Source organism: Mesoplodon densirostris, chromosome 20 (assembly GCF_025265405.1).
Source record: "Mesoplodon densirostris isolate mMesDen1 chromosome 20, mMesDen1 primary haplotype, whole genome shotgun sequence".
Taxonomy (NCBI): domain Eukaryota; kingdom Metazoa; phylum Chordata; class Mammalia; order Artiodactyla; family Ziphiidae; genus Mesoplodon; species Mesoplodon densirostris.
In genome coordinates, this window is record NC_082680.1 from 29,521,801 (window position 1) to 29,546,420 (window position 24,620).

The 24,620-nt window shown below is 39.3% G+C and overlaps 1 protein-coding gene and 1 pseudogene across 4 annotated transcripts in view; one reads left to right on the forward strand and one right to left on the reverse strand.

Annotated features, from left to right (window-relative positions):
* NSD3 (nuclear receptor binding SET domain protein 3) overlaps nt 1-24,620 on the reverse strand; it is a 108,686-nt gene that overhangs the window by 43,069 nt on the left and 40,997 nt on the right. For all 4 annotated transcript variants that reach the window (XM_060085685.1, XM_060085684.1, XM_060085683.1 and 1 more), the window contains exons 3-8: nt 19,161-19,232; nt 18,632-18,794; nt 7,947-8,101; nt 5,912-6,427; nt 4,081-4,207; nt 6-106 (exon numbers count right to left, since the gene is read on the reverse strand). In XM_060085685.1, the coding sequence (XP_059941668.1) occupies nt 6-106; nt 4,081-4,207; nt 5,912-6,427; nt 7,947-8,101; nt 18,632-18,794; nt 19,161-19,232 (1,134 nt within the window). The remainder of the gene's footprint in view (nt 1-5; nt 107-4,080; nt 4,208-5,911; nt 6,428-7,946; nt 8,102-18,631; nt 18,795-19,160; nt 19,233-24,620) is intronic.
* On the forward strand, nt 10,702-11,864 carry LOC132481116 (glutathione S-transferase LANCL1-like; annotated as a pseudogene).

A 24,620-nucleotide genomic window follows, 5' to 3' on the forward strand; every position in this document is an offset into this window, starting at 1 on the left:
CCAACCTGCTCCTTTTTGATCTTCTTCTTTGGCACGACCTCAGTGGATTTCTCTGATTCGGAACGGGTTCTAATGGATCTTCTCTGTTGCTTCTTTTCTACTGAGCCTAAAAGATAATACAAACGAACAAACAATAAAACTTCACTTGACTAACTGACATTCAAGTAATTAAGATCTGACCAAATTCCTTCCTTTTCTTATCCATTATTTTTGGTCCTTTAACGATAACTCATTAAAAAACTATTAAACACTTGGGAGTACATTAAAAAAATTGTATAGATCAAATTGTAAAAGCTGATGGGTTGAGACTAGGAGTCATAACGCACTCTGAACTATACAGATAAAGAGGGATTGGATTTTTAAAAGTTGTAAAGTCAAACCAAAACAGCAGATAAACACATTTAGGTAATAATAATTGAAGGGCTGAAGGGACTGAGGGGATGGATGAAAATGATTTTATTCTCAGCTGACATTAGGAAGTAATGGTTCAAAATTCAATTGGTACTACATATTTTGCATTTTAACAAATAAATTAATTCTACACGTAAAATGCTTAACAGTGCTAGGTGCTGGTTTTGCTATTGTTATATCATTAACAACCAAAGGGAAAAAAGCAGGAAAGGCACAAAAATGGGACTAAAACGGAATCATTAATTTGACTATCTAGGGACTTGTATAATTTAGAAATAATTAGTCACGGAAAACTAGTTGAAACAAATTATCAAGCTATTTAATATTAAATGGTGAAAAAAGAAACTATGAAGATTTTTAAACAGTAAAATTCTTTGAAAGAAAACTCACATGGACCCCATTTTGGAAAGGATAAAACTTAAGATTGAAGGCTGCAATGTGAAGAAACACTAAGTCAGGAATGAATCATAGAATGATTCATCCTGTGACCCTAAGAAGGAATGATACCTTCAGCACAGCTGTTCTCCATCTTTTCAGTGCTTGGACCACCTAAATGGTCCTTGCTAGATAATAATCACCTTGCAGAAGCTACCTCAGTGAAGTGTTCCATGTCACCTGTAAATTTTCTGGTTTCATTGTTCTTGTCTAGGTGGAAAGGGCTTTCCTCATCTTTGTTCAAAGCCAAAACAAAGAAGGATCCCACTATTTTTTGGGGGGAAGGAGTAAGTAGTTTGGTGATAATGTATTGTTTCTGAGCTGTGCTTAATTAATTTCCATCAGAGAAGTCACAAAATGAAGGTGTCCTTTACTCTCACTCTTTTCCTTACAATGATGAAAATGCTAACTAAGACAACAGGTATTCTACCCTCACAGACACCTGAGTATCCCAGAGATCCGTATTTCAGTATAGTCATCAACACTCAAGACCTACCAGGGAAGAGGAAAATGAAAATAGAACTGCGTAAAACAAACAAACAAAAAACTTTGTTTTGAGAACGACAACAAAATTGTTCTAGCAAGGGCAAATGATATTTGCTCTATTGTCTTATAAAGATAAGGCAATGTGGTGACTCCTTAAAATTATTCTGAAAGCTACCCAAAGAACATATACATTCTACTACATTTAAAGACACTAAAAAGCATTATGTTTATGTTCTAAGAGAGAAGTGAGCATCTCTGGATTTGGAAAATAGCTTAGAAATCTGGTAGAAATGCAGACACAACTCCTCAAACCACAGAAATGTAGCAGTGCCACACATCCTGTGTAGCACCTAAATTTACTAAGAAAAGGCTGGAGAATTCCCCATGAGTAGTTTACACCAAATGAGATAATGGTGCAATTGGTTTCTGAAGGGAGATCGGGTCTCTTTTCTGACTTTTCAACTACTGAAGTTATTTTCACAAGGAACAAAATGGTCATGTAAAAAGATAAAATATGCTTATCAACTACAGCTGGTAACCAAATTTAAACCAAGGTCAAAGCTTTAGAGCGCTCATCCCTAAATTAAGGCTGCAACATTAATTTACAATCTCATTACACTATGTCTGCCTGAGGAAGGAACTGGGCTTTTTCTTGATATAAAGAATTATAACCTTCCACCTTTAGCTTTCACTAGGAAAAAAAAAAAAAGAAGAAGGAAAAGGAAGAAAATCCACAGCAGAACTTAAATTGAAATGAAAAGACTACATGAATATAAAATGTTCAGTAGCTGAGGGGCAGAAAAAACAATCTCCATTAAAAGTAAAAGTTTAATATTTAAGACCAATCTAATATCCTATGAAGAATTTACTTTCTCCCTAGTTCAGAGAATGCAGATGTTTAAATAATGATCCCCCTAGTCTAAATATCACACTTACATTCAGACAAATTACTAACAGTTTAGTGTAAAGAAAGAAGACAAAACTGATAGACCTAACTACAGAGTACTGAGGCCAAGAGTCTTGTGGGATCCAAGAAGGTACCAACCATTTTCAATTATGGCTAATTAATGCAAAATCTTCTAAGTCCATTATTCACTGCTTCATTATAATTTCATTTTTTATACAGTATTTTGAAGTGATACAAGTTGCAAATCTGGTTCCAGACTTTGCTACTCCCTCCTTACTTTACTGCAGCTTCCTTTCCCAACTCATTGTTGAATAAAGGCATTCTATTTACTGTGCCCTGTCCCATACATGCAACACCTCTCCCTATCCTGCAGCCCTTTCTTGAAAATAAAGGGCTGCAAGTTCTTTCCTGAATAATGAACTTTCCTGAATAATGATTGTTTTTATTTAGCTTTTATAATAAGAAGAATCTTACTCAAAATTTCCCTTACAAAAATACTTACCCCTTAGTGCCACTCAATTACAGGCTTGCCTGAGTTACTACTGATCCAAGATTACTACCTTGAGTCTTAAGACTTTAATCCTTCTAGAAAATTATTTGGTCACTTCTTAGGTTCCAAAAAATTTTTTTAAAGAACAAATTGAGGGCTTCCCTGGTGGCGCAGTGGTTGAGAGTCTGCCTGCTAATGCAGGGGACACGGGTTCGAGCCCTGGTCTGGGAGGATCCCCACATGCCGCGGAGCAACTAGGCCCGTGCGCCACAACTACTGAGCCTGCGCGTCTGGAGCCTGTGCTCCGCAACAAGAGAGGCCGTGATAGTGAGAGGCCTGCACACCGCGATGAAGAGTGGCCCCCGCTTGCCACACTAGAGAAAGCCCTCGCACAGAAACGAAGACACAACACAGCAAAAATAAATTAATTAATTAATAAACTCCTACCCCCAACCAAAAAAAAAAAAAAAAAATATGGACACCAAGGGGGGAAAGCGGCAGGGGGTGGGGGTGGTGGTGTGCTGAATTGGGCGATTGGGATTGACATGTATACACTGATGTGTATAAAATGGATGACTAATAAGGACCTGCTGTATAAAAAAAAAAAATTTAAAAAAAAAAGAACAAATTGAAACAAACTCCTTCCTCCTAAGGTTTCAAATGACCAAGTTGGTTGGTATCTAACTCTTTTCTTGACAGCTGTATGCAGCAGTAATACTGTTATATAAACCAAACCCACCAGACACTCAATTAAGCTTCTATAATATCCTTAGTCAATCTCTTAATGAAAATTACTTTGCCTATTCCAAAGGCACGATCTTACTAAATACAGGCATTTCTTCTTTGAGCGACAATAATGCAGCTTGATTTTCAACTCATGGTATCTGTTAATCAGAGAAGATTATAAGAGAGCCAGGCCCGAGCCCCTCAACTGCTGACATCTAGCACACCTAAGGATAATGGAAAGAGTGTGGGCGTCTACCAAGTTGTGCCCAATAGGGGATAAAGGAGGAAACAGCAAGAGTGTGTTAATAGTGCTGGAAAATTAAAGCTGTTGTTCTCATGCAGAGAGGTCATCAAATGGTGCAGATATGTACAGACTGTATAACTATAGTCTTTTCATTATAGAATCCTATTATTGAAATTCCTGTAGGAAAAATAACTATTACTATCAGTAAAGCTCTCTGGCCCCTAAACCATTCTTTCCTATTGAAATAATTGCTTTTACAATTTCATTTTTAAAATATAATTTGATTTTGATAACTAAAGATTTCTTAGGAACAAAGCTGCCATGTGACAGTCAAGCAGAACCAAGAACTCAAATGGGAATGTACTCTACATTCATACCCACCTGCAGGACCAGATGTTGTTTCAGGAGATGACATATTCTGAGTTGCCTTTTCATTCCTCTGGTTTGGTGTAGAAATTATAAGTCTGTCTTGTCCCCTGACACTTATTTCTGTTTTGTTACCAATTCCCTTCAAAATAAGGCAAATTAAAAAACAGGTGATTACCAGGCAAATGGCATCATTGGCTTATAAAGATGCCTTAAGACCATCATAATGTGCTTGGATTTTATATGGTCTTTGATTGCAGTTAATTTATTATCTTAGCCATTATCAGAACAATTTTATTAAGTCATCAGAATGTATTCTAAAATGCACAATGAGACTATGTGGGGAAAAAAACCTGTTTTCTAAGTCCAGATGATGAATATCACTAAAAAATAAACCTGTATCATCTAATTTTCTGTCAAAACCAAAATATTTTCTGGTCTGAATAGTCTCTCCCTTTACCCATATCACAGTAAGAGAACTATAGTCATTTTCATGTGGTAAAGTACCCTACTACAGATAAAAATCTCAACACGTCTTTGAAAGACAAGGATATCCTTAGATTACAGAAGTATGACGAAAATGTGCACCCCATAAGCAATTTGGAGCAGAGAGAAGGCAGGGACAATTACAGTTCTGTCTCATTTTAGGTATTTTTAATGCAGTGAAATAAAGGAGTGATTTATAAATAGAGTATATGTATTTTTAAAGCTTTCATTTTTAAAAGGTCAGTTTTATCTCAAATTTGATTTAAATAGCACTCTTTGGGGGGGTGTGTGTGACAAAGTTTGATTTGTGCATCCAAAAGCAGATAAAAACCAGCTCCAAGAAAGAAGCCAATTTGCATTCGAAAAACATGCAAAGTATTTACTTGCTAGTCAAAGCTGTCAACAGAACCAAGTGGGGACTGTAACTTAAGTTTTTTCCAAGGAGCTTCGCCTTACTGAAATCAGTTGAACCTATAGGCAGAAACAGGTTAACGGAGGACGCTTATGCTTTTCTTTAGGAAAATATATCACTGATGAGGCGTACCTATATTTATTTTAATATGCATATGACAACGTTAGGAAATAAGCACAGAATTCTTTAAAAATAGCGCACATCCATGAGGTGCCACTACATTTGGATTCACGAGCCCACAGTTGTGGTGCCGGCTGGGAGGGCAGTGAAGAGATACACGGAATAGAAATTACAAATGTTGTAAAAGAGTTTTAAAGTGTTCGAGCTAAAGTGTAAGTGCCCTAAATGGAGGCCCAGGGCTGTCGAGGGAGGCATTCCGTTTGAAGAGGCTACTTTCGCCCCGTTACACAAGCTGTCACCACAGTTCAATGTGACAGAACACACACAGTTCTGGTATTTTTCTAAAATGTATTAGCTATCCCAGGTCAACATGAGCCAAACAAAATTGCTGGTGCAACCAAACAGCGCAACAGGTATAATGATTACAATGGTTAATTCAGATAACTGACAGAAATGATTTAATAAGAAGCATACTTTGCAACTAAGAAAAACTAACCACACAAACCAGAAACAGGCAAAGTGCCCAGTTTTTTTCCATGATTTTAGGGAGCTCAGCTCAATTTTGGCTGCACAGCTCAAGATTAATCTAGTACAGATGGGGATATTACAAAAGAGAGAAAAAAAGAGAAGAAAAACAAAGCTTTTTTGCCTATGTCTTTTTTGCCCCCATCTTAAACAGAGTAAACTGACTGTACATTTCAAGTGCAGTGAATACAAAGGGTATTCAAATTATGACCTTGTGTTTTTTGGGTTTTTTTTAAATGCCAAGGTTGACTACTTACTAGATACCTAGGTCCCCCCCAAAAAACCCATGAAAAAAGGAGGTACCTTTGTTGAATAAACAAACTGATCGATAAATTTCCCATCTCCTGTAGCATTCTGAAGAGCAAACACTTGTTCAATTTTCACAACTGGAGACATGTTACACTTCTGCAAATCCAGGCTCCCTTTGTGCATTGTGATGGAAGCTGGTAAGGATTTCCTCGCAGCTGCCGTTTTCCAGGCTACTTTAACGGGAGGTGGTTCGTCCTCTTCCACGCTCGTGTGCCGCCTCTGGCTGTGTCTCCGAATTTCAGTACCTGATAGTGAGGAGGCCGCCTCGCCTGCACTGGTCTGTTCTGGCTGAGCATTCAGCACTGATCTTGGCCTTCGGGTTTTTTTAACTTCAGCCTTGGAGGCAACATTCTTTTTTGCTTGGGATAAAGCCTCCTCAGGCTGTTTATCAATGTAGATAAAAGTATACTGTTCGATTCTTTCCTCCCGGGTCATTTTCAACGCTTTCTCGGCGTGGGCAATGCCGATATCCCACTGAGCACGTTCTCTCTGAGGCCGGGGTTTCCGAATCTGTAAAGAAAGATACAGGCATTATGGAACACGCTTTAATCTAACAGGGACAGTTAAACCAACACGTATTTCCCATGTGGTCTTATCATCTTTCCAGGTATGCATAAACATCTTCAGGGTCTTCAGTCAAACAAGGGAAATGTTCTAACTCCATGACTTTGATGAATCAGCGCTGCTATCGAGGACATGCAGGTCCACTCTTTTACAGTAAACCCTTGTTTGTCGCCCACTCTGCTGGACAAGTCCCTCCAAGAGGGAGTCGTCCTCCTCATGTCACATTCCTAAAAAGCTGGCAATGATGATGGCAGAGAGAAGAAAGATTACAGAAAGGATTACTTTCAGGGGCCAATAAAACACTAACATTAAAGACGACACCCTAAAGCTCAGGGGTGCCACCCAGACCACAGCAAAGCTAAGTAAGTGGCACAGAGCCAGCATTTGGAGCTGAGCGGCCAGCCTGTGCCAGAATGCAAACAGGGGAAGAATGCAGAGAAAGGAGAGCCCCGAGGAACACGTGGAAATGGATACAACACAAGAAAACAGGATTGTATGAGAGGAAAAATAAACCTGCATCACAGTTTCCAGAGTCCTGATCAGAAGACTTTGGATTGGCAAAACAGGTAAGAAAATTTTGAATAAAGGTATGTGAGATGAGCAAAGCAATTAGGAATTAGCCAGGGGGTTAGACTGCGGTAGCCAGAAATTAGCTAATGAAACAAGGAGATGGTACAGTATATGTCAAACACTGTTATTTAAATCTGTGAAGTGTTAAGTTTGATAAAAGTAATCAAAATCCTCTGTGAAAATACTTAGCTTAGAGTGAAAATATGACAAAGTTCTGAATCACCAGAGGCCCACACTAAATTAGTTGAGTTTAAAAATCTCGACCAGACAGATTATCAAGAGTTCATGTCAAAATTCTAGTATGTCCACCACCACAACAAACATCTTTGGTTCCATCACTAGTGTGACCTTGGTTGAACCCGCTATTTAAGCTTTCTGTGCCTCAATTTCTTCATCTGCAGAAATAGGAATAATAGTATCTACCTCACCGAAGTTGTAATGAAGATTAAATGGATTAATACATATATAAAATGCTTAAAAACAGTGCCTGTCCCAGAGTAAGTACTAAATATTTTTTAAACCTTACTTTCATAAAACAATTTTGCTAAATAAGAATAAAGGGGAATTAGGGGGAAATGCTGAAATAGGAAAAAACATAAAAATCTCTGTCAAAATCCACATTTCACTAGCATCTACTAGACTACGTACATTTGAATTCAATTCAAAATAGAATCCAAAATTGTATTAAGCAGATAAACTTTTCAGTAGGACTATAATGTTGTTTATATGACATATAAAATTTACTGACACACTTACAATGAATTATTAAAATTGAACTTAGAGGACTAAAATAAGTCATTCTAATTGCCTGAATTCAAGTATGAAAAGCTCTACTAAATTATTAAGTCCTTTACAGTCCACATTCAATTGACCATGTTCCTATGTCATCAGTCACCTTCTGTTTCTCAGAGTGATTGCTGGCTTGTCTGGTCGCCTCGGCCAGTAGTTCTTCATACTGTTTGTGACCTTTGTACTCTCGGACCCGCTTTTCGTGAACCCACGCCCTCTCTGGCTGGTTGCTAAAAAATTGGACGTGATATTCCCGGGCACCTGTAAGCAAAAATTCTTATTAGCCATTTCAGAGCATAAGCAGCCACATATACTTTGCCAAAAATGTGCACCTAAGCCAGGTTCCCTAGTTTACTCCTATTAAAACGTGTAATTTTTGGATTGTCCAAAGATGTAATCCAACATCTACCAATAAAACAACTAATTGTTACTGTAAAAATCACCCCAAACGATTAAACTTAGTACAGCAAGTTTTAAGAGAAAAAAAAATCAGAAATTCTGCTAATTGTCAGATTTGTGACCTTGGTTACACAATTTATTTTGACTGGCCTCAAACCTTTTTACAAACAAATCTGGGTATAAATGAGTAATTTTTCCTTCAAAAAAATGCGTAACATATTTTCTTGGACTTTCAAAAGCCAAGTGCTGGTCAAACTGCTTTTCTAATGACATAAACGTGTGGCGCACAGACCTGGGGGTGGTAAGGGGAGGACAGGCTACTGAGACTCTCCCAGGGATGCTGCAAGGTCAAAACCATCTTCACAATAACACCAAGATGTTGTCTTTTTCCTGATGTTGGCATTTGCACTTAATACAGCAAAAGCAATGGTGGGTCAGACTGCTGGCATCTGAGCACAGATAAAGGCAGTGATGACATCAGATTATACTAGTACCACATCCTTCACAGCCATACGCTGGCAGTTAACAAACAAACAAACAAACAAGCCAGTTTTACTTAATGTCCTCGATGAAGCAGTAAAAATTACTTTCACTAAATCTCAACCCTTGAACACATGTCTTTCTAGTATTCCTTGTGACAAAATGGGAAGGGTGCATAAAGCACTTCTGCGTGCTCCAAGTATGAAGACTGCCTTGAGGGAAAGTACTTCTGTGATTGAACTTCACGGTGAACTGGCCAATTCCTCATGGAACATGACTAAGAGAAAAACTATGGTTATTTGAACTTGAGAATTCGGCAGGTGTTTTCTCAAAAATGAACAAGCAAGTTTGTCCCTTCAAGGAAAACAGCTGATAGTATTTGTTGCCAATAATAAAATGTGATCTTCCAAGAAAAATCAAAATATTGGAAAACTAGTATCTGCCCCCATGAGTCTTCCAGTTTCCAAATAATCTAAGAATTTTCTGATGAAGTAAGTGGTGACAACGAATGTGCTTTTAAAAATATCTATAAAGGAATGTGTCAACATTTGGAAAATATGCATGCAATATTTTTTAAATGGCCAATGTATGATGTTACAAAGTCATGAAAGGCAAACGATCCATTCAAAGTGCAAGACAGAAACCGAGTACAAAAAGTTTATTGATAGGATTTCAGATTCCATATTGCAACTACCCCACCACTTGCTGAGTTTTGGGGCAATATCAAAGAAATATACCCACAATTATCTGAAAAGGCTATTATTAAAATACTCTTCCCTTTTCCAACTACACATCTGTGTGAGGCCAGATTATCTTCATTTTCTTCAACCGAAACAACAAACCATTAACAGACTGAATGTGGAAGCAGATACGAGAATCCAGTGTCTTCAGTTAAGCCAGTCATTAAAGAGATTTGCAAAAATGTAAAAATACCATTCTCAATTTTTTTGCTTGAGAAAGTATTTTTCATAAAAACAGAATTAATAATATTACAGTAGCTTTTTAAAAATGAATTGGTAAATATTTAAAATTTTTCTCAGCTTTAATTTCTAAATTAACATAAATAGTAATAGATATAACCTATGTAAACAAAAGCATTTAGAGTCCTCAAATTTTAAGAGTAAAAGGGGTTCTGGGACCAAAACACCTGAGAACCACTGCTCTCTGGCAGTGCTACTCTGAGTGTGGTTCCCAGGGCAAGCCAGTCTGCCACAAAATAAGCAGAGAAGGTAAGAGTGAGCATCTAGAAACTATGATAATTTGACATTGCGTGACATCTAGGCCCATGATCAGGGATCCTGTACCGTGTATTTTTTTTGTAAGGGGAGGCCTTTCATTTCCCTAATAGTTAATTTTATCGTAATTTACAGAAGTTTTGGTCCACGGTGGACTGGAAAATTTTTTTAAAAGAGCAAAAAACTAGTCCTTTACCAATAACAGTTTGAAAAACATCACTGTAAAGAAAATGTCTCAGGTCAATAGAGAAATGTGAAAACTGGTCCTCTTGGGGAATCCAAGATAAGGCAGGTACGGAGAGAAGGACAAGAAGCAGATCCTGACAGAAAGTATGGGTATCAGTGTAAACTCAACTGACTGAGTTACAGGAAAAGGATTATATCTTGGATTTGAAATTTTTAAATTTTATTAGACATTAACGGGAGATTACTTAAGGAATTATTTTTAAACCAAATTAAAATTTCATATGTAAAATAGCCTGTGAGAAAAGAGAAACATACACACCTTGGTTTTCCATATCATCTAATCTGAGAAGAGCCAAGCATAAATTTGATTGTGATCAATCAAAGAAGGTTTATTAAAAGTCCAAGGGTTTTGGAGGACAAGAACAAAAATATAGTCGCAACTAATAGGTAGGTTTGGAGGACAGGGTGGTGGGTACAAGCAGTAGGGTTACAAGAACACAGGACAGGTGAAAGCGTCGCTTCTCGTTTTGTCCCGAGGCCGCGGGGCTCGTTTCTGGCACCATGGCGCAAAGGGCCTCCCCGAATCCTTATGCGATTATAACAAATCCCTGGCTGAAGGCTACTCTGATTCTGCTGGGATGACTACTGAATTCTCACAACTCCTGAACAATAAGATTCGAGAGCTTCTTCAGCGAATGGAGAGAAGCCTAAAGTCGGCAGACACTCGGGATAGCACAGTTTACACTGACTGGGCAGGTACTGCTGTGCTTTACTTACACCTCTAGGATGTGTTTGGGGACCCTACCTACCTACAGATGGCACATGGCTATGTAAAGCAAAGTCTGAACTATCTGACCAAGCATCCCATCACCTTCCTTCTGCGAGGATAGGGGCCCCCTGGCGGTGGCCGCTGTGGTGCATCACAAGATGAACAATGAGAAGCGGGCAGAAGACTGCATCACCCAGCTAATTCACCTAAATAAGCCTGATTCCCATATGCTCCAAATGAAATGCTCTATGGTCCAATGGGCTATATCTATGCTCTTCTCTTTGTGAAGAAGAACTCTGGAGTGGAAAAGATTCCTCAAAGCCATATTCAGCAGATTTGTGAAACAGTCTTAACCTCTGGAGAAGACCTAGCTAGAAAGACTCCGCTGGCGTATGAATGGTACCAAGAATACCATGTCGGGGCTGCTCATGGCCTGGCAGGAATTTATGACCACCTGAGGCAGCCCAGCCTTCAAGTGAGCCATGGGAAGTGACAGTTTGGTCAAGCCCAGTGGAGACTACGTCTGCCAGCTGAAATTCCCTTCCGGCAATGTCCTCCTCGTGTGGACATTACTCGGGACCTGCTAGTCCACTGGTGCCACGGGTCTCCTGGAGTCGTGTACATGCTCATTCAGGCCTATACGGTGTTCAAAGAGGAACAGTCTCTCAATGATGCCTATCTGTGTGCTGATGTGACCTGGCAGTGTGGCTCGCTGAAGAAGGGGTACAGGCTGTGCCACGGCGCTGCAGGGGATGCCTACGCCTTCCTGCCGCTGTACAACCTCACGCAGGACGCAAGGCACCTGTACAGGGCCTGTGAGTTCGCTGAATGGTGCTTAGATTATGGAGAACACAGATGCAGAACACCAGACACCCCCTTCTCCCCTCTTTGAATTCATTTCTTGGCTGACCTCCTAGTGCCCACAAAAGCCAGGTTCCCTGCATTTGAACTGTAAGAGGCAAGTCCCCTCAATGCAACTCACTGCGTGAGCCTCTCTATACATCAAACCGGGGCTAAAGCAACAACAGAGTCAAACTGTGTACTTTAGTTGATTTTTTTCCCCAGAATATGTCTTTAGTTCAGTTCCTTTTAATTATTTACTTTTATTTTAAAATACCCAGGGAAATCTTAATTAACTTCAGTTTCTCCTAAAGGGAGGGTAGGTGATGTGTACAGTATTTTGAGGGCATATATGCATTTATTTCAGAACTTGGAGGCAGTCGTATTCTTACTCAAGCTTATGAATATAACCATCTGTTACAGTTCTAAAAACGTTTAAAAGAAACTAAATGTAGATAAATACATGCTTATCGCTGGATACTGACATCCACCTCTTCCCTTTAGTATTTCTTTTATGACACTTTTATGACTTTGCTTTTCTCTAAGTGGTTGATTATGAAACGGGACAAAAATATAACTATATGCTTCCAGGACAAAAATTGAAAGAGTTGCCAACTGGGCTAGGGACCTAAACACCATTTTGCAGATTCACAATGCTGAAACTAGAGATAAACACACTTTCAAATTTGCCTCTTTTTGTTAGTAGAGCATCCAGGCTCTACAATCCAACATCTTTATCAAAAACTTCTGAAATGTGATGGTCGTTATATGAAAATTCTGATTTAAAGGCTATTTCTAGATAAGCTAACAAAACGTCTGTTTTCTCCAAATAAGCTAGTATGTTTTGGAACTACTTATGTAAATTTGTTTCTTCTTTGGAATAAGTGTAAGATCAGGAAATGAGATTTCTGTGTGTAAATATATTGTGATTGAGTCCACCCTTTCTGACTGACCTTCTAAACTTTGATTTGTGTTTTACTTACTTTGCAATGACGATGCTTTATAAAGGGTTGGTTGCTGGGAAGAAGCCATAAGGTATTTTCCTTCCTATCTGTCTAGATGTTGATCTTTTCACTAAATAGTAGAACATTCTACTTGTTTAAAAAGGGGGAGGGGTGCTATACTGCAAAATCGCTAAGCTTTTGACAGGAATGCTGGTTCCTGAGAAGGTATTATCCAGTGATTATTCTTAGAACAAATGGCTTTTGTCTCTTTGCATACCCGAGGCTTTAACACTCATCCATTTCTGAGCCCTCAGGATCGGGTATTGATATGGTAGGGGAAGACTCCCTGGTGCTTCAAATTCTGTACAAATTGTTTTGACTCATCAGCTCCCATTCCCCCTTCTTCCATTGCTGACTTTCCCAGGCTTGTTTGTCTTTTCTATGTATTTTGACTGATTGTGAAACATTTTGCAGTTTTTAAGAAAACAGGCTCTAAAAATTTTAAATGTGCCTATTTCACGGCTCTCTCGGTCACAAAAACATGCTATTTTTATTGGAACTGTGAACCAAATCCCCACTGAGTACATGTTGGTTCCCGTGGATAGCAATCCCCTATTATTTTCCATTTAGCACCAAAATAGTTAATATTATTGGCAATTGCCTGACCCTTTAAAGGCTACTGACAGTAGGATCTAAAACACAGCCCACTGCTCCATTCCCAGGATTAGCTTATTCCTCTGTGACTCATGCTAGCTGGGGACAACCTTGTGCCTCTCAGATTTGAAGCACTGCTGGCAAGCTCTGTGCAAGCCGTGCCTTTCTCGTGAATGTGTCACATGAACAGTGTCAGCATCCACAGGAAAGCTAATCTGCCTTTGGATGGGTGTCCAGCTTGACAGAACAGACCCCATTTGGTTTAGTTAAATGTCTTACTATACTGTTCCTGCACTTTTAGCTACTATAGTTACTAACCAAGGGAAAAAGAACAAAACACTTTCTCTTAACTGGAGGAGACTGATCACAGTGCTTCACCAAACACCTTAATTAATTTAACCCTAGGAAGACATCAAGGCAGGGAGAACACTTTGAATAAGATTCTTATTCCTGTTTAGATTGCTGTTTAGCTACTGCCATCCATTAACAAATTTATCAATACAAACACAATCCAGTTTTCATTTTTGTCTTTAGCTTTTTAAGTTATTAAACTGGCAAGATTTTATATTTGTGCCATTGTTTGTTTTATTTATGTTTAAGAGCTCAGAAAGTTTGATAGGATTTTAAGCTCAGGCAAAGGCTATAAAACTCAGACTAATACCCTAACACCATGGCAGAAACTGAAACTTTTACATGAAGTTTCTTAGTTTTGTAAGGAAGAGGCATCATTTTAGTTCTATTTCTGTTACATCATTTTTCCCTCAGATATTTTTTTTTGTTAGAAAACAAAACAAAATGAAAAAATGCACAAAACTGCTTCCCAGAAAACTGAGTAGTATCTTTTATCTCCATGTAAAGACTAGGTAGTGAAACCTTAAAGCCTTGTCAAGCAGTATTCATTTAGCCTGTCGTGTGCTTCTGTGAACATCACGATCGGTTATTTACATCAATCCTATTGGTCCCATCAAGAAGTCAGTCTTTAATCCTTAGAGTCATTTGACCCTCTTTTCATCTTTGACGTCACTTCCAATTATTTGGAATCAAAAGCCTTCACGGTAGGTAGAGTTTTAGGTAAAAGTGGCCATTTTCTCTCCTATTACAACTTCCCGGCATGACTTAACTGAGAGGTGTACTTTGCTCATAAGTCCTCAGGTTAATTTGTGTCTGATCTTATAATGCCCTGCCTTCTCTTGACTGAGTTTGAAATACAAAATGTGAAGAGTAAACACTTATTCATCTACTCCTGTGGCTACTTGAACTCACCTATAATCCTTTGTTATTCATACTCAATTCTGACTTCACTGCTGCTCCTCCTAAATACGTCAGAGCACCCCACTTCTGTATTGTTAAGTTGTAGAAGAACTGTTTCTCTCCTACAGGTACAAGTCAAAGTAGGATATTCAGGGACCCTACGCCAATGTTATATAGCCATTTACTGGAAAGGGCTGGAATTGTATGTATTTCTATGTTCCGTAAAGGATTTGACTTAACTGGTTCTCAATGAAATTTTATTAGGACTAAAAAAAAAAACAAGAACATAGGACATAATCTGTTTCCAAAAGTCAGAGTTACTTATTTAGAACCAAACAGGTAATCCCAAAAGACTCTGAATTATCGTTAAAAACATGAAAACAAAAACTCACAGATAAAATAATCTCATTTTAATCTTTATTTTCAACTTCTTCCTCCATTAAATCACTTACTACAGATGAAACGAATCAAACAATTTGTCTCTTTGTTGGCACTTTGTTTCCTGCTGGCTGGAAAACTATAAAAAAGAGTGAAATAAAAACCCAAAGACCTGACAGATGGAGAAACAAGCACATCTGTCTCTGAATAATGAGCTAAATTTCCAATAGAAAAATGTGGAGGAAACATTTTTATATAACAAAAATAATATAGGTAAAACTGTCCAGTTTTAAATTTTTAAAAATATACTGGGATTAAAAGTTACAATAGGTATAATGTGATACCATTTAAAACTCTCAGTTAAAAATCTTTATTTTCATATCTATTAATTACAATATGCAAAGAGAAAAAGAATTACTCCCAAACTCTTCTTCTCTTTTCTCTCTCTCTTTTTTATTTTTTATTTTTGGCCGCACCTCGAGGCTTGTGGGATCTTAGTTCCCCCACCAGGGATTGAACGTTGGTGCCCCGGCAGTGAGAGCACAGAGTCCTAACCACTGGACTGTCAGGGAATTCCCCGAATTACTCCCAAACTCTTAATAGTTGTTACATATCTGGAGGACGAGACTATGGGCAACTCTGCCTTCTGAACATATATACTGTATTGTCATAAGCAGAAAGAGCATTTCATTTTTAACTTTTACACTTAAAATGAGATCTAAACAATGAAATACAACAAAATAGACATGTGATCCAAACATCGTTCAATGTGCTCTTCAAAGAATTATATCTGTAAGTGTGAAAAACGTTAAATACGTTTTCCAATGCCGAGAATCTGACTAATAACAATACTGACTAATAACAGTATGGAAACCATTGATTACTATATAAAATTCAAGACAAATTTTACAAAGTAGTTTAGATAATAAGCAACACAAAATGTTTCACAGGTGTCATGTGTGGAACATAATCAACAAAATCAAGTTTTATACTGTGTTTCTGGTTTTTAGAAAAACTGTCAAAAAACTGCTTCATTTAAAACTGCACTGCACAGCCAGGCAATGAAATATTATTTGGCAATAAAGAGAGACAAAGTACTGACACACACAACACAGATGAACCTCTAAACATGATGCTAAGTGAAAGAAACCAGACATAAAAGCCCACATATTATACGAGTATTTATATGAAATGACCAGAAAAGGCAAATCTATAGAGACAAAAAGTAATTAGTGGCTTCTCAGGGCTGGAGAGCAGAGTGGGGAATGGGAAGTGACTCCTAATGGATGCGGCATCTCTTTTCTGGGCTGATGAAAGAAGGGATAAAGTTAGATTGTGGTAATGGCCACACAACTCTAGAAACGTACGAAACATCATTAAACTGCAGGCTTTAAAAGGGTGAATTTTATGGCATGTAAATCATAGCTCAAGAAGGCTATTATTTTAAAAACTACTACAGGAAAGAGAAAATTTTAAATATTATCAGCCTGTACATTTTTCAAACCTAAATTCTCAGATTTCGGTTTCCTCAACAATACAAACAAAATCAGTTTTTCCAGCACTAAAGTAGGGAGGACCAGACCAGATTAACTCATAAAATAAATTTAAACACTTCCTTTGGAATACAAGATGAAGCATAGATTATGCTTTCATTTGTTGCTTTCATTTGTATCCCAGAAAAAAGCTGAAATTAGTAAGTTTTCATGGAGTAATTAAATGTGAAATTCTTTATAATCTCAAAAGGATGCTTTCCTAAGGGGACAGAACTGAAGAGCCACAACTCTCACGTGATGTAACATCTCAGAGTGCCCTGGAGGCCCAGATAGGGACTTGTGTATTGTTTTATCTAAGAAGGCTTGTCCCTTTCTTCTCCCATTCAAGAATCACAGATTATTAAATGTGCAAGGTACTCAAGAGATTAACAGTCCAACAGCCCTACTATATAAATGAAGGGGCTATAGGACTGCCTCCCCCAGTCTCTGTAAGTTATGAGTAGGGGAATTCAATTACCTTCCTTTTATTATACAGTAGTAGTTAAGAGTGGAGGTTAGGGACTAAGATTTCTTTGAGACTCTATTTACAGATCCAAAACGTAAGGATAATAGTACCTACTTCATAGTATAGCTGCTATGAGGACTGTTTAAGAAAATATACAAGAGAATTGTTTGTTTTTTAATTTATTTTTTGGCCACGTCATGCAGCACGTGGGGTCTCAGCTGCCCAACCAGGGATCCAACCCATGCCCCCCCGCATTGGAAGCGTGGAGTCTTAACCATTGGACCGCCAGGGGAGTCCTACAAGAGAATTGTTTAACACTGTGCCTTGCACAGGAGTGGACATTCAATAGTGTTGGGGTTTTTTTTAAACTTCTACCCTATCGATACCTCTAGTCACCCCAACCCTTAATCAGATTACAGTGACAAGATGATTGCCTTCTGTATCTGGGTGGATTTCTTGCTGGGTAGCACAAGAGTTACAAATATGGCAGATCCCGTCACAAATCTGACTTGCCAGACACTTTTTCTCCTCATAACAGTGAACAGGGGCCAAGACAGAAAGTTTAAAATGAGAGAAAAAGAAATAGGTGCAAAGTTGTCACAGACAATAAGGGACTCGACAAGTGAGTTCGCAAAGCAAATATCCAGAAATAAATTCCCAACTCCAACCTTCCTCTGGCTACTAAGCAAGTCCATTCCAAATGCTAAAATCTCAGGAATCTATTCTACAGGTTTTGGTCAAACTCTGGAAAAGGAATAAAGTTAGAATACATGTTTTCTTAATATTTATTAACATTCCTAAGGTAGAATTCTATGCCATGTAGCTGGCTTCAAACCATACTTCTATTTCATATTGAATTTATAAGGATGTCCCAGTAAATTTACAGATGCAAAAATGGAGTAAAAAAATTTTTTTAATTAAAAACAAACAAACCACCCCCCCCAAAACAAACAAAAGAAATGGAAAGAAGGAGGAAAAAGGCATCTTACAAAATTTATCAGGATGAAAAGCACTTGTCTGAGTAAAAAATTACTACCCACAGGAGTCACAAAGATGAAATAAAAATGTTCAAAGCTTGGCCCAAATGTCTATTATGCTCATATATGACATCTTATTACCTATCGGTCTGCTTGCTTTTGAAGGTCAGATTAAGGTTTTTTAAAAAAGAAGTGTGGGGCCTCCCTGGTGGCGCAAGTGGTTGAGAGTCCGCCTGCCGATGCAGGGGATACGGGTTCGTGCCCCGGTCTGGGAGGATCCCATATGCCGCGGAGCGGCTGGGCCCGTGGGCCATGGCCGCTGAGCCTGCACGTCCGGAGCCTGCGTGTCCGGAGCCTGTGCTCCGCAACGGGGGAGGCCACAACAGTGAGAGGCCCGCATACCGCAAAAAAAAAAAAAAAAAAAAAAAAAAAAAGAAGTGTGAAAGAAATTATAAAACAAACATAGGGTGTTCTAAGGGAAAACAAGGACCATGTCAGCTGTAGAGGCTCTCTGCCAGTTAAGATGACTGTAATTATTTCACTGTTCATTAAAAACTGATACTGGTATGTGTTTGGGTGTCAGATTATATTATCACATATGTATTATATTCATAAACAACATTTTAGATTCACTTTTTTGCCACAACTTTTTACTAATGTCCATTTATGCCTTTTCTTACCTCTTGTGTTAATTTTGGTGTGAACCTCGAGTTGGGGATCACTTGAAACCATACAAGGCCACCAAGGATAGGTTCCCACCTTAGACCAAACAAGATCGCCAACCTGGAACTTAACACCAGCGGACACTTCTGTTGTTGGAACAGAAGGTAACATCGGCTGAACCTGTAGGAAAAGGTCATAAAAAACTTCACTCATACTTTTCTCTGATGCCTGCTATCCGTACCTAGCAAAAGGGAAGAAGAGAGGAGGAAGATAAGCCCCACCCCAAATATTGAAAAGAGGACTGATGGTTTCTGTTGCCAAATTATTGATAAGGCATCTCAAAAATTCACATCTATTAAAAAGTGGTCATAGTTTTGAAAAGGAAAGTAATTCGCTAAAAATATCTACCTTTTAAACCAGCTCCAAGATTTATTTCAGTATAACTTCTGAAGTAATAATACATGCTATGTGTGTTCTAATTTAATCACTCTGCTTCCACCTCCTCACACCATGTTTGGTTAAACAGTATTCACTAAAGCCACTCACCGGGAGCTCCTCTTTCAGTACTGGATCTTCTCTTGGTTTTTCTGATACAGTGTCAACCCTCTCATTTGGTCTCTATGTGAAAAGAATAAAATGGCAGCAAACCAAAGAACAGTGACACACACAAAGAGTCAAAGAAAACTAAACAGCAAAGGGAATAAAGGACATTTATTAGCTGAATAATGTAAGGAGGAAAAATACAACTTACATAGTACATGATGCTGTGTCTTAACATCCATTGTCCATTCTACACCACAGCTATAGCTCCCATTTCTTACTTTATCACTTTTAAAACTTAATTTGTTGATTTTCATTTTTTTTTAACCTATCAGAGTGCAGAAAAATGGGCACTCTGAGATTGCTAGTAAGATGTAACTTGGAATTCTTCTAGAGAACCATTTGACAATGTGTATGAAAAGCCTTAAATTTTCAGACTCTGACCCTGCAAATCCACTTCTAAAAGTGTATACTGAAAAAGCACTGATATATACACATACTGATAGATACACAAAGATATGCACACCAGTGCTATTTTTAAGAGCGAACATTAGAATTAGACAATAGTCTAGATGTCCAAAAGTACAGAATTCGTTAAATAAATTGTAGTACAACTAGATAGTGGAATAATAGAAATTTTTAAATGACACAGAAAAATAACAATATAATGTTATTTGAAAACAGCAAATTGAAAAGCAGTTTGTATAGTGTGATTCCAATCTTGGAAAAATAATTTCTTACGTGTACAGACAAAAAAGACTAGAAGGGGCTTCCCTGGTGGCGCAGTGGTTGGGAGTCCGCCTGCCGATGCAGGGGACACGGGTTCGTGCCCCGGTCCGGGAAGATCCCACATGCCGCGGAGCGACTGAGCCCGTGAGCCCTGGCCGCTGGGCCTGCGCGTCCGGAGCCTGTGCTCCGCAACGGGAGAGGCCGCGGCGGTGAGAGGCCCGCGTACCGCAAAAAAAAAAAAAAAAAAAAGACTAGAAGGATATCACCAGGTGATGGAATAAGTGATTTTCTTGGATGTGCTTTTCTATATTTGTCAAATTGCTTATAAAAAATATCACATTACTTTTCTAATCATAAAATCCACAAATACGTTATTTAAAAATTGATTTCTACAATCCTTTGAGGAGGCAATTTGGAAGTATCTATCAAAATTCAAGGGCTTCCCTGGTGGTGCAGTGGTTGGGAGTCCGCCTGTCGATGCAGGGGACATGGGTTCGTGCCCCGGTCCAGGAAGATCCCACACACCACGGAGTGGCTGGGCCCGTGAGCCATGGCCGCTGAGCCTGCGCATCCGGAGCCTGTGCTCCACAACCAGAGAGGCCACAACAGTGAGAGGCCCACATACCGCAGAAAAAAAAAAAAAAAAAATCAAAATATGTACACTCTTCAATTTAACAATTATATTTTAGGAACCTATCCTACAGAAATACACAAAGTGAGAAAATCTAAGCAGAGGTATGGTAACTACAACATTATTTCATGTCAATAATCCACATCTATCAAAATCTTCCTACTTTTTATTTTAAAATAGCCTGTATACGCCTTGAAAAATATGTGATACATTGTACAATAAATTGATGAGTAGTTATCTTTGAGGAACAAGATTAGGGAAGCGGTGAGGAAAGATCTATACTTGTATATTATTTGTGTTTTCTGTAAAAAGCAAATTACTCTTGTAATTTAAAAGGTTTAAAAACTTTTCTTGTCAAAGAACAGAATTTAGTTTACATGGCTTAAAAAAAGAGAAATATATCCATTAACTTAGCTCTAATTCCACTTAAAAAGTATGGCTAATTCTAGAAGTTACTTAAAATTCTCATTCAATTAATTCAAGCAGTTTAAGATGCTGCTATAAAAACAAAGTTTTATTAAATAAAAGAAACTGTAAAAATGGTGAGGAAAATGATAAGCCAGACTCATATGCCAAACCCCAAGTATCATTCATTCATTCAGCAGTGCCTACCACTTTCTAGGCATTGTTCTAGAAGTTGGGTATACAATGTTGTAACAGACAGATAGGATCCCTGACCTCAAAGAGCTCACAGTTGGGTAGAAGAGACAGACGTTAAACAAACACAAACATACACTCATACGATGTAAATGTAAAAAGAGAAATAATGGTGTGTCTGTATGTAGCTATGATATGAAGGTCAGGAAAGGCCTCTCTGAGAAAGTATAATCTGAATCAAAAGAGGAGGAGTTAGTCTAGTAAAAAGTGGGGGAAAGACCATGCCAGAGAGGAGTGGCATGTGTGAGGTCCCTGAGGTTAAACAAAGGTAGAAACTTCAAAAAAGCCATTACAATGGACTTAACTGCCCCAAGGAAGAGACAGGTTACAAGATGAGAGTGGAGAGGAGGCTACATCACCAGGGCCTTGTAAGCCACATTTAAGTGTTTTATCCTATGTGCACCGAAAGCCTCTGAAGAGGATTAGGTAGAGAAGTAATACGCGGCCAATTTCTGTTTTAAAAGGATCACGTTAGCTGTTACATGGAGAATATTTTGGAAGGGAGCAAGAGGGGAAGCAGAATGTCTATAATTAGGAGGCTACTGAAAATATTGGAAATAGCCCAAGTGAAGGAAGTAGTGGCAGCTGTTGGTGGGCACTAAATTAGCTCTGTCAGATGCGTCTGTGGTGGCACCATGACTAGCTAATCCAACAGGACATGCTCACTGAGCAAGGAAAGAAAAATCTATGTTCAAATGGGAATTTTTGTCCTGATCTCTGGTGTAATGAGGCAGTTTAAAAATACGGTCCAGGGCTTCCCTGGTGGCGCAATGGTTGAGAGTCCGCCTGCCGATGCAGGGGACACGGGTTCGTGCCCCGGTCCGGGAAGATCCCACATGCCGCGGAGCGGCTGGGCCCGTGAGCCATGGCCGCTGAGCCTGCACGTCCGGAGCCTGTGCTCCGCAACGGGAGAGGCCACAGCAGTGAGAGGCCCGCGTACCTCAAAATAAAAAAAAAGTACGGTCCACATTTGTGTAGGCCCGTCCGGCAGCTTCATTTCAGTCCACAAACGTAGCTTAAACCTTCACCTCAGCTTCTCATTCTCAAGCTACCGCAGGAGGACAGAACCACCTGGGGAAGCACATATGGAGCCAAGAAAGCAAGTCCTCCTCCTCGGCACATTCAGTCTTCTGATGCCGGGGTGTTAGGGATCTCTGTAACTCTAAGGGCAGATAGATATGGAGTGACTCATCTTTGCCAAACGACAGAACCCTACTGTTGTTAAGAACTCGTCTGAAGCTCAGTAACATTTTTCCCTTTCTGGATTAAAGACAGGATTTCCTCCAAAACCTTTTTATTATTCAAATGTCTTACCTCTTTTTGATTTTTTTTGTTTGTTCCATATTGTTCACATTTTCTCCAGGCTGGCTTGAAACACTGTTAAAATCACTTTCAAAGAACTGAGATTTTTTTTACACAGTCATTTTAAAAGGCAAGAAATGGCAAGGGAGAAAAAGAGGCCCAAGAAGATTTATTCTAAGCTTTCAAGACTATAAAAATAAAAGAAGAAAAAATAAGGATGCTGCAGTGACAGAAAGGGAATATACATGGTAAAATGTGCTCATGTGTGAACAAAACAGTAATACTTACTAGGCATTTAGAGACCTATGACTTGAGCTCAAAAGGAAGGTAAAGAGAGAGAACACAGTATCACAAATACCAATTAAGAAGGGGAGTTTTTTTTGTTGTTTTTTTTTTTTTTTTGCGGTACGCAGGACTCTCACTGTAGCGGCCTCTCCCGTTGCGGAACACAGGCTCCGGACGCGCAGGCTCAGCGGCCACGGCTCACGGGCCCAGCCGCTACGCGGCATGTGGGATCTTCCCGGACCGGGGCACGAATCCGCGTCCCCTGCATCGACAGGCGGACTCTCAACCACTGCGCACCAGGGAAGCCCGAGAAGGAGAGTTTTTAAGATGAAATGGTCAAGGGAAGCCAAATGCTTAGGAGTCAAGAAAAATAAGGAGTCAGAAATTGCCAACAGATAAAATACTGCTGGGTATAAAATCCATTTTCCTTCAGTTGTTCAAAGGATAAGCTTAAAAGAGATTAAAATCACACAGGGACTGAAGATACCTGTTTTGGTACTAGTAGTGCTGCTTCAGAAAGAGAAAGCATCAGAGAAAAGGTGACAGTGAGTGAGCTCCCCATAGCATTCGAGTCATCTTAATTAAAAAAAAAAATTATTTATTTATTTATTTATTTTTGGCTGCATTGGGTCTTCATTGCTGCATGCGGGCTTTCTCTAGTTGTGGCGAGCCGGGGCTACTCTTCGTTGTGGTGCACGGGCTTCTCATTGCGGTGGCTTCTCTTGTCGCCAAGCACGGGCTCTAGGCACACGGGCTTCAGTAGTTGTGGCACGCGGGCTCTAGAGCACAGGCTCAGTAGTTGGGATGCACAGGCTTAGCTGCTCCACGGCATGTGGGATCTTCCCGGACCAGGGCTCGAACCCGTGCCCCTTGCACTGGCAGGCGGATTCTCAACCACTGTGCCACCAGGGAAGCCCGAGTCATCTTAATTTTAAATGAGGGCTTCCCTGGTGGCACAGTGGTTGAGAATCCGCCTGCCAATGCAGGGGACACGGGTTCGAGCCCTGGTCCGGGAAGATCCCACATGCCGTGGAGCAGCTAAGCCCGTGCGCCACAACTACTGAGCCAGTTCTCAAGAGCCCAGAAGCCACAATTACTGAGCCTGCATGCTACAACTACTGAAGCCCACGCACCACAACAAGAGAAGCCACTGCAATAAGAAGCCCGCACACCTGAACAAAGAGTAGCCCCCCGCTCGCCGCACCTAGAGAAAGCCCGAGTGCAGCAAGGAAGACCCAAAGCAGCCAAAAATAAATTAAAAAAAAAAATTAAGGGGAATTCCCTGGCGGTCCAGTGGTTAGGACTTGGTGCTTTCACTGCTGAGGGCCCAGGTTCAATCCCTGGTCGGGGAACTAAGACCCCACAAGCCATGTGGCGTAGACAAAAAAAAAAAAAAAAAAAAAAAAATTGGTCTTTTTTTAAATTAAAACCCAAGAGATTTATCAGGATGAATAATACTCATCAAATCTGGCAGAATTCGAAATCCTTAATAGTTTTCAAAACATTAAGTAAAATCATATTCTCTAAAAGAACCAAAAACTTATGTCATCATTTAAGGTAGAAAGAAAAATGTCAAGTCAGTAAATTATTCGTGCATTTTTCTTTTACTTTCTGAATAACTGTGTAAGTTCGCAATGCATATGAACAGTTTCTAAGAATTTTAAGATCTAACACTCTGAGGCTGGAGAACCAAATATAACCTCTAACTTAGTGCTAACGGGACCAAACCAGCCATCTGGCTTTTTATAAGTGAAAATGGCAAGCTAAGAGTTAATGAGACTGGCCTTAGTGGATAAGCCCACCAAAGTGCTAGTAGAAGACCAATGTTTGAATAGGGCCTACACTCACATGCCTGAGGCATT